The sequence below is a fragment of the Zeus faber genome (assembly GCF_960531495.2).
Source record: "Zeus faber genome assembly, chromosome: 22".
NCBI lineage: Eukaryota > Metazoa > Chordata > Actinopteri > Zeiformes > Zeidae > Zeus > Zeus faber.
Window position 1 is genome coordinate 14,892,698 of NC_137209.1, and position 11,174 is coordinate 14,903,871.

The window sequence follows — 11,174 nt, forward strand, 5'->3', positions numbered from 1 at the left end:
TTACTTGCAGATTATAAAAAAAAAAAAAAAAAAAAAAGTTATCGAGCAAATACAGCGTAACGGAGCCACCTAAAGTGACTCCCTTTCAACAGTGCATGGTCTTTCTTCTCTAATCATTAGAAATAGGCCTACCTCAGCTATCCTCAAAACTAAAGGCCACCTACGTTGTAAAACAAAGGCAAAGTAAGGCAACATATAGCTAGCGAGATAAGCCGACAATAGCGCAGGAGTGGACAATGTTACATGGTAACTATCCTAATTAAATAACTTTCAAGAAGGTTTCCACTAGCTAATGTTATCGAGACCAAAATGTAATGAGGTTCAATGCGATATCAACTTCACTTAAAGGAACACACCCGACTGTCTGCGTCGCTCAACATCCCCTACGGCTTTGGCTTCCAGAACTTCAACATGCAAATCCCATAAGAACTGAGTGGTACGCGTGCAACTGCCTCCCCCTCCCCCCCTGCCCTCGGCTCTCGGCCCTAAGACGGCACATAACGAAAATGTGACAAGAACGACTTCGAAAAACCTACACCGCCGCCGTGCGCGGTGGTCGCCATTAGCTGAGACGTACGGTGAACGAAACGCCGTGAAACGGCCACGGTCGACTTCAAACCTGATTCCGAGATCTTGATTAAACTCAAGCTCAACAAAACGTGGGACCCTTCGCGCACGTGTGTGTGTGTCTGTGTGTGGTGGGTAACGGCTGAGTGGACGCGTCCGGTCGCGTGCCCGCGGTACAACGGCGCTCTGATCACAAACAAACAGCGGCGGCGGGCCCCCTAGAGAGCCTTGCGCTGGCGCTTGAGGAAGGACATGGAGTAGTCGCCGCTCGGCGTGCTCTTCTGCCGCTTCATCTGCACCTGCGACTGGGCCGTCAGCTGCAGCTTGATGGCGCTGGAGTTTATCTTGGCGGCGCGGAGGAGCTCCTTCATCCCCTTCATCTTCTCGCTCTGGAAGCCCACCACGGGGCCGCCCGGCGGGGACGCCTGCTGCTGCTGCTGCTGGGAGGCGGGCGAAGGCGACGAGGGGTCCGGGCTGGGCGACTTGGCCTTCCCCTCCCCCGCCTCGCCCGCCCGGGGCCCCTGGGAGGACAAGGAGCGCCGGCGGCTCACGAGCGGCGGCGGAGGGGTGGCGGGGGTGGGCGCGGGGGGCAGGGGGAGGCTCTGCTCCTCCGGCTTGGACTCCCTGCGGGGGCCACGCCGGCGGCCCTCGCGGGGGTCGTCGCTGGACAGGTCGTCGTCCTCCTGGGCCTCAGGCTCCCTGATGACGATGGACACCCTCTGACGCACCTGTTTCAGCAAAGAGACACACACACACACACACACACACACACACACCGAATCAGTTACCTTCAGTTCTAGATGCGTTTATAATTTAGCGCAATATATTTATTATTAAAATTATTTTATGAGGAATAAAAAAAAGTCAACTCCAACCATTATCACTAGAACAGCTAAGTTTTTTTAAATTTCTGTCGTCAACTGAAAGTGAGTAGATTTCGCATGTTACGCATGAACTGTTGGCATCACAACTGACTATATAAATAAGTTAATAAGACAATATTTAGTTATTACAGGGCAGTCTTAAAATTGCAAAAATAAAATAAAATAAAATAAATCTAGGGGGTCCCTGCTCTGTTTCTCTATCCACCAAGGGGTTCTTGGGATACACCGGAACTCCACCCAACAACATCATGCTACACCTGTATAAGGTTTAGATACTTGCAGTTATCGAGGAACCAAGCTTACAGCTACATATTCAGTCACAATGATTTAATATTATTAATACTCAATACCAGAATCGGTATCTGTCCATCTCTACTCCCGGTTATCGTCTAGTCCGTATCTGCATCCGTTTTCACACTGAAAAGGTAAACAGGAACTCACCTGCGCGTCAAAGCGACTGAGGGACTGGACGAGGTAGGTGGCCCAGCCCACGTGGAGCACAGGGGTGGGACTCCCCTCCTCCCACTTGCAGATGCCGTCGTAGAAACGCAACAGGTGGGCGAAGCACTCGGGGTCCTGGAGGGCCGAGAAGGCGGCGGCCTGCTTGGGTTGATCCTAAGCGAGAAAATAATTATAATAATAATAATAATAATAATAATAATTAACACTTTTGATAACTTAAAGGTTCAAAGAAGCCAACATACGTGTTGGATGTAAATTGGACAATAGCTTAGGAGGAAATATGGGTCTAAAAGAGCGTGTTCGGTTCAGGTTGGACCTAGCGTCTACAAGTTAAGCATAATGTGCACGTCTGTGGCGGCCATTTTTTTTTGGACTTTAAGAACTCTTTTGGTAACTTTGAACAATAAAGGTCCAAAGGATCTAATAAACCTGGTTTGGTTGAAATTAGGACATTCCATCCACCAAATTCGGTTAAGATTTGACAAATTGAACCCAGTCTTTAGGGTCCTGAATATTGATGATGGCCTGCGGCAGCCATCTTGTACTGACTTGTCTTTCTTCAGCCAATGGAACACAAACAGTATTTTAGGTGTAAGATGAGATCACTCTGACCCATATGTAATCTCCCTTTGACAACGTTGGTTGCGTTAAAATCAGAGACACAGTCAAGCAGTAGTGACCAGTTTTGATTCTGAATTGAACAAAGTTGGTTTGGCTGAAACTGGAAAAATGGCCCCGGAGGAGAAAATTCAAAATGGCAGAAAATATTATGGGGCGGACGTCGATGACGACAGTGGCAAAGTCGTCGACCATGAGGGGACGCATCATACGACATCAAGTTACGGGGTAATTTTTTTCTTCCAAGTTTCCCTTGAACGCAGCATCGGCTGACGTAATGACGACTCTGTGACTAATTCTAGTTTTCAGAGTCCTGGTGACACGCAGAATTACTACCACAAGCCGACACACTTGTTGGGTGTCATTACTTTATCCTAAAAATTTGAACGTGGCTGTCTACGACCTGTAATCTGGGGTCCTGCCTCGCGGTCTCTCTGTGGAAGGCAGTCACTCCGTGTGGAAGTTCCCAACAACAAGGTTCCAGCCAAACGGACTATACACTGTACGCCCCTCAGACGTCTCATCAACTTTTTAAACTTTTGGGACTAAAGTAAAACAGACCCAAGTCAGACCCGTTGCTCTGGAGCTGCGGGTGAACTCCATGTGTGAGGACACAAACACAGAATATGTTTTTGACTGCATTCGAGTCCCACAGTTTGTATGTTACGACTGACGCGAATGTCGCAAAATAAGGAGGGACTCAGCACCACATCTGACACCAGGTTGCGATGCGAAACAGAATGTGTTTATTCACAAAAAGGGCAAAAGAGATAAAATATTAAACGAAAAGCCCCACCCACGTCACGCAGGTAGGACAATACACACACATGCAGTTTGCAACTGCTGCAGACCGATGGAGACGACAGCATCCACCTAGCATGATGTGAATGTGCACCCATGGCCACAAATTTCCCACATATAACGAATTGGATGATGATGTCGCAAAACTCCCTGCTCAACAATCTCATGTTGCTCCACCACCTGACCGGAGGTCGTTGAACGTCGGGGTATTGGTGACGCGCAAATGTTCTGCGACTTCCGGAAGATTTGTCGTTATTTTTATTTTTTTTTTTTTTACAAACTCCTGCTCCAAATGTAGATCGGTACGGATCAAACTTGAACCGCAAGATGTCAGAGACGACCCGGTTCTGACAAGACCTCAAGCATGTCCATGGGTTCAGCCATATTAATAATAAAACTTAGAATACCAATAGAGTGTTCGCACCTTCAGTGCTTAACACCCTAATAATAATAATGATAATAACAATAATAATAATAATAATAATAATAATAACAACAATAATAAATAATAATAATGATGATAATATTAATAATAATTAAGATGATAATAATTAAAAAAAAATAATAATAAATAATAATAATAATAATGACGAAGACAGAAAACAAAGCTTTAAAGCAAGACTGTTCTTCGAAAACTGAGACTATGAAAGACTCCTCAGGCGGCCGAGAGAAATAGAAACGCCATTATTAATATTACCTTGTTGCTGCCTTCTGTCCCCGCCTCTCTGTCCTCCCCGGTGCTCTCCGCCGTGGCCGTCGTCTCCTTCAGCAGGGTGGGAATGACGTCATTGGCGATGTCAAAGAACTCCTTGTAGATCTCTTCGTCCTCGCGGAAGTAGTTGTAGCTGAGGTGGAGTCGACCAAAGGAAAAAAATAATAATTTCACATTCACTGCCAGTTTTCCACATTGACACAGTTATCCTGGTGTTGACCCTTTAAAATGTTCTCTTTTTTCCCCTCCTCTCCATCTCCCTCTCTCTTTTTTTATATCAAATTGTACATTTCATTGTTTAGTTGTGTTTGTGTTCTACAAAAGAGTACGCCGCATTGGACAATTAACATACAAGTTGCTCCGTAACATGATGAGTTGCCTTTCAACTGTGTCGAACGTAAAGCATTCTTCAGGGGAAAAAACAATTCTTAATTTGAAACATGACATGCTGTGGGCACCGTGTTGTAAGCCGCCAAACAAAACAACAAAAAAAAACACCAAAATACCAGACAATGTGTCACATCCTGGATGGAAAACAGTCATATTTTGTGGACACAATACACTACAAAAACTAACCAGATGGTCTTTAAAGTCCCTGTAAAGTGAATTCAGTCATTTGTTACTCAACACATTATACATGTTACCAAGTCATGGCTGAAACCCTGTGAAAACACTGAACCAAGTGGTGCTGAACAAAGCACCAGGGGAAGCTGAAAGAACTACTGTCAGCATCACAAAGAAGTCCTGAGGGAAGGCTCCGAATAACTAGAAAAGAGCAGGAAGATTAATAAAGCGTATGTATATTTATTGTCGTCAGTACATGTTCTTTTTATGGACGTGGCAGCGCTATTTCGTTCCATGAATTCAACGCTGCATGGTTATTTTTGTGACCAGGCGTGGCTGGATCGTACTGATTGAAGGCTGGGCCTCTTTGCCCAGTCTTCGCCCGGAACACGTCCATGTTGAATTACCTGAAGCGCACAGGGTGGAGTTCCAAAAATTGGAAGGTGCGTGCCCTCGCAAGTGGCGCAATGACATCATTTATTGAGCACCCACTACACAACGTTGAACTGCTTCTCACCTTTTTCGTGGTGCAGATTTTTTTTGGGCGGGCCTAAATCAGGGACGCGTGACGCGAAAGGTTCCTGCCTGGCATGGCCCCTCCCCTAACGCTATAAACACCATCCCCCTTACCCCGCCCAGCAGAAACATGCAGAGGGCGTCGTGCCCGCGATGTCGCACGGCGAAGCGAAGAACCCCACCCGACAGAACCCTAAATCGGCATCTATGCGCCAGAAAGAAAAAAGGAACCGTCCCGTGGGTTTGACCGCAACAGGGTTCGGTTACGTTAGCATTAGCTGCAGGCTGCGGAGCACCGACCTGGCCCGTGGACGACTGAGCGGGCAGCACCGGAGAGTGGGGAGTCCCGCGGCCGGACAGCAGCGCTTTGAGGTGAACAACGAGAGACACAAGACTGGGTTCAGCAGAAGATTTGAACGTGGAATTTACTCCAATGTAAATGTTTTGAGGCGATTGGGCGTGATTTCAGTGTACTCAGCACACACGCCCCCCCATCATCTCAGAGCAGAGAGAACTGCTTTTTTGTTGTTTTTTTTGTTTCCCACGATTTTGAAACCTAATTTTATGTACTTGACAACATTTTTTTTTATCATTCAGATTTGGCTGGGTGGTTAATAACACATTTGTTTTCACACTACAGGGACTTTAAAACCTGTAAATCCATGCCGCTGTAAAGTGGCATGCCCACTAATGCCCACTCACTGCCCACTAATGACTATGGAAAGACAGCGTCACCGTAATTTATCTTATTTTTTATATATATATATATATATATATATATATATATATATATATACACACACACACACACACACACACACACACACACACACACACACACACACACACACACACACACACACACACACACACACACACACACACACACACACACACACACACACACACTATATATTTGAAGGCTGAAATTGAAGAACAATGGGGAACAAAGGAAAGGCAGGAAGAGCCAGGGAGGGAAAAGGAAGCTGACTGATGAGGCGGGAATGTGCGACTCTATGGAGGGGGGTGGAGCGGACTGAGGGTGGGGGTGTCCATCTCTCTTGACATCCCAGAGGGGACAGAGGAGGCAAGAATCGCCTGCATCTCAGCCGTTGGTGTCGGTGGGTATTTTTAGCACAGACTGGGGGTTTGGGGGGTAGTGTTGCGAGCCGTGCAATTTGAAAAAGGGAGGTGGGGAGCAGGTTCAATTCCTCCAGCAAGGAATTGGGAACGCTGGAGCTCGAGCTTCCCGGCAGCTCACACCCTCTTGTTTGGAAGCGGGAGGATGGGGGCCTCTCTAAAGTTGAAAGGTGGCTTTCAGGAAGGAAAAAATAAAAAAATAAATAATAATAACCTCTTCCTGAACAAAAGAAAAACTCCAACGAAAAAGGTTTTCGTTGGGAGTTTTTTCACTTTCCTAAACGGCTGCAAGTTGTAAAAGGTAAATTGTGCGAGTTGAGCCACGAGACTTGGGTTGTTATTTACTGCCGCCTGGTGTTCGTCCGGTGAAATAATGTTCTCAAAGGGGGATTACTTATGGGTCAGAGTGATCTCATCTTACACCTAAAATACTGTTTGTGAAATGCTGCCAGGTGCCTCATTCCTGCCAACTCCAAGGAGACAGGACTGTAACCTGTAGGCAGAGGTTGAATATTACATATTACTGCTACACACTGTTGCTATATACTATTTGTGGTGGAAAGTAACCTAGTAAAAATACTTTGTTGCTGTCATTAAGTATTTTCTGGGAGTATCTGTACTTGAGTTATTATATTTATGTCGACTTTTACTTAGCTACATTTGGCCCATGAACACCTTTGTTAAATAAAAATAAATGTAAACCAACACACTCCAGTGCGTATTCAAAGTGGCCAGGTCCGCAGTTCTCCTATAGAATTAGGCTACTTTCTAAGTGTGGAGGCTGGTTGTTTTTTTTTGTCCGTGGGTTGGGGGATGGCTGGGTTTGTCATGGAGACCTGGCAACCCCTCCCGTGTTCAGTTCCATTGTTGTGGCGTTGCTACTGAACAAACACAGACACGTCCCAGAGAGCCACAACTAGATCAGCGTGTTGGAGAGCAACGACCACAGCGATGGCCTCCTCCAGCAGTGATGCTGCTGTGGCCACAATTGCGACAAATGTTTTCTTATGTCAGAGCGAAAGATTTGTCTTAACAAATAAGTGCCTCTCATGCTTACCAAAAAATACCGACATATTGGCAACCAAAATAAAATCCGAGCCAAAAAAAAGGGGAAAAAAGGAAAAAACTAAGCTCATAACAAAAATAAACCCACAGCATTTCGTTTTGCTTTTGATACGCAACAACATTTAATACCATATAATTACTTTTGATACTTAAGCACCTTTGATATCAGCTACTTTAAAACGTTTACCCAAGTAGTATTCCAATAAGTGACTTTCACTTTAACCACAGTAGTTTTTTTTTTCCATAAGATATCTCTACTTTGATAGAAGTGTGGCTTTCGTGGGGGAACCTCGAGTGTAATTAAAAAAGGGACTCACTCCTGCATGACCTGCGCCGCCTCGGCCCAGGCCCGGAGCGCCTCCCGCACGTTCCGGTGCCTGTAGTGGAAACCCGCCAGGTACATGAAAGGGTAGATGTGCTCGTTGTTGTAGTGCTTCTGAGCGGAGCCCACGGCCTGAGAGATAGAGATAGAGAGACTCCATCAAGCCTACGTCCGGTACCCAGTCATGAGAGAAAAAAAAACAAAAAACAAAAAAAACTATTGAAGCCGCACTTTGAGGTGGATGTCGATTGGGCTCTCCTTGTCCGGGATGGGATCCTGGTCCTCGAGGTCTGCCAGGGTGCCCATGGCCATCGGATATCTGAAAACACAGTAGAGGGCGGACGATGTTTGGCGACTCAACAGACTTCAATCCTTGCGTTGAAGCGAAGGAATATAAATGAGACATCTTCCTAAAAGAAAACATCATCTCACCTGTCGAGGTCTCCTCGGTCGTAGAGCAGCCATAGAAGTTTCTGCGCGGACAGGCGACAATTCACGAGAGTGAGAGATCAGACAAGACGCTTGAGGCACTGACAAGAGTATCTTGAACTTCTTAGAAACAGAATAATACACACGCTATTGTAGTTTAGCTAGGACCATTGAAATTGCTTCTTGGTTCAACACGATAAGATTGATTTATTCATTCATTCATACACACATTTGTATCTTTTCATTCTGCAAGGGAAGGGCATCACCTGTTGTAGCTGCAGCAGCTCGGAGCTGTCGGTGTGCAGGTCCAGGGAGGGATTGATGGCGCACACCATGAAAGCCACCTCCATATTTCGGTTACACTTCATGTAGGAGCCTTTGAGGTACAGCCAGCTCTGAGAAGGGAAGGAAAAAGACTATGTTTGAAGACAGCTTTTCCTTTTTTCAGATGAAAGGCTTTTAGAGATCTAGCCTGTTCATTCTTTTTGAGGTGAGACTAGAATTTTGTGATGAAACGCATTTCAGAACTTTTATAGAAGTGAATTGTTATAGCTATCGATTTGCAAACTACAGCAAGGTGTAAACAGATGCTTCCTTCGAGAATACAGCCTCACTTTCTTTTTTTTTTGCGCATGCATGTAATAGCTGTATGAATGTATGTCAGGGTTCATTCAGGAATTACATAATGAAATTCAAAGTACTTTCACTGTGAAGTTTAAGCACTATTTTTCCATATTCAAGGACCTCACACAAAACAATTATCATCAATTTTCAATGTGATCTTTATTAATTTAAATATGGCCTTAATATCATTGTCTAATATATAAAAAATTATGATTATGAATAGTTTATGCCGGAGAAATGTATATTTAATGAAGCATGGTTTTAAATAGACACGTTATGTAACTATTTGAATTAAAAAAAGAAAAACGCGGAATATCACAGGTTTTAAATGGACGCGTTTCAAGGACTTCAGCTCAAAAGGGGGCTATTTTCAAGGCATTCCAGTACTACTTCGTTTCTGAGGACAAATTTGAAGCACTTCAAGCCCCCCGGGGTCCCTGGTATGTGTGCATCTATGCACATGTGTACGTATGCTTTTAATACTTTATTTTCACTTAACAAAATTGTGAATGCATTGTAGATTGAATACCACAAACCAACAAGCCACCCTCACTCAAATGTGAGTGTTTAAATATCTGTCTGTGTCTTACCCTCTCGCTGACTCCCGCTGTGACGGTTTGTCCCCGTCTGTCCTCGTTTCCCTTCCCGTGCCAGGTGACCTCTGCCGTCTCCTCGCCGCTCTTGCCAAAAATCACCCAGGCGTGGTCCTCAGACAGCGCCAGGTGGACGTCCTTCAGCCCCAGGACCTGGCAGGCAGCCACGACCGCAAACGCCACACCTGAGCTGTCCAGCTTGGTGCCTGGCCCAATGAAATAGCAAAGATAGATAGATGGATAGATAGATAAGATAGATAAGATAGGGCCGACTGACAAGTTCCACCTGGCCCTCAAGACTCTATAATGCCTTATATTTTCTTCACTTATCTTAATTATCCAAATAAATGGCATATTCACAACTTGTTTCACCATATGAAAGAACATTTGTTGAAGCTTTGACAGTGAGTGCTTGCTGGCTCTTGCAATTTCCCAGCACTTGTTAGGTGGCGTACCAGTGATGAGGCTGAAGAGGGACTGGATATGGGCCCGGTCCTTAAAGTATGAGCGGCTCAGGCTATTCCAGATCACGTCAGACACTTTCTTCACCAGCTCCCTGTTGGACCCTCCTGCGGGCCGCCTGTACTGGGACAGGTCGACGGCACCACGGATCTGGGCCGTGAAGCGCTCGTGCAGGGCGGAAATCATCCCGAGCTCCACCGTGGGGAAGCACGAGGTCGGGCAGTCGGGTTCAAGCGGCTCGAATCGGACACCCGGCACGTTTATCGGGATGACCCTGTTGACCGCGAGGAAGTGTTCTACGAACCCCAGGACCAGAGAGAGCAGGGCCAGGTCCGGCTCAGCTTTCCGGAGCTCTGCGTCGAACAGCTGGACGACTCCATCGATCCCCCGCAGGGGGAAGTGCTTCTTCTGGGACGAATGCAGCCCCATATTATCCACGGCCAGTCAAAAGGGTGAACGTGTTCCAATCACCTGCAGCACTGAAAGACAGAAACGTGAACCTATTAAGTTAAAACCCAGTATAGTCATTATTTTCACGTTTGTAGCATATCCGATGTGGGCATTTATTGAGACCTTGATCCGTGACTAGGCGACTACTAGGCGTCTCATTATGTAACGAGTGTTACATGGACAGAAGAGTAAACGGCGCCTAGTGGGCGGGGCGCTGGAAACACTACGTAGCAAACCAACGATAAAGCGATAAATAATGTAATCAGTCGAATTGAAAAATAATAACAATCAAAGGAACCCTTCAAAATTAACCCAAACGGATTGAAAGCACTCCCGGGGTGACGAAATAAAAAGAATCGCGTTTGTTGAATAAAGCCGGCTAACTAGCTGAATGCTAACAGAACGGTGTTTTAATGAATGAAAATGAATTACAAGAGCGGTTTTTATGTTTCAATGTCGATTTGTGGCTGAGTGGATGTAAATCGGGCACTGTGCAGTATTTAAAACAAACTACGAGCCGATTAGCCGGATGGGCGGGGACAACGGTTAGCTTAGCCGTTAGCTCGCTTACTGTCAGGCCAATTAACGTGGAAGCCAAACACTTTCCCCACACAAGGTGGATTCTGCTCTTTCGCAGAAAACCAAGGGGGCCGGCGTCGCACAGCCGAAGCACTTTGAAAGGAACGGGAGGGAGTTCCGCGGGAATGGTGCCGGAACCGTTACGTACCCCTTAGCTCAGAGCGGCGGCGGCGGCCACATGTTTTTGTTTGTGTTCCGTCTCCTTTTGCCGCGCAGCTCAGCGTATTCGAAGAAGAGCTGCGGCGCGTCGCGGGTGTCGTCAAGGTCGTAAAACGGTCGCAAACTCCGCGCAGGAGCCGAGCGGCTGGGGCCCAACCCGCGTGGGCGTTTTTCGCGCTGACGCCGCCTCCGGGGTGCATGCCGGGAATTGGAGTTCGGGCTGGGGC

At 46.3% G+C, this 11,174-nt stretch overlaps 1 protein-coding gene across 1 annotated transcript; it reads right to left on the reverse strand.

Moving 5' to 3' along the window:
- Positions 1-563: 563 nt before the first annotated feature.
- Positions 564-10,985, reverse strand: men1 (multiple endocrine neoplasia I). Its single transcript, XM_080023328.1, has 10 exons — positions 10,937-10,985; positions 9,753-10,238; positions 9,295-9,503; positions 8,347-8,475; positions 8,084-8,124; positions 7,883-7,970; positions 7,647-7,783; positions 4,030-4,177; positions 1,893-2,066; positions 564-1,295 (listed from the first exon to the last, which is right to left on the reverse strand). Exons 2-10 carry the CDS (start codon positions 10,186-10,188, stop codon positions 786-788), a joined length of 1,872 nt encoding a protein of 623 aa, XP_079879454.1. The 5' UTR covers positions 10,189-10,238; positions 10,937-10,985; the 3' UTR covers positions 564-785.
- Between the last annotated feature and the right edge of the window lie 189 nt (positions 10,986-11,174).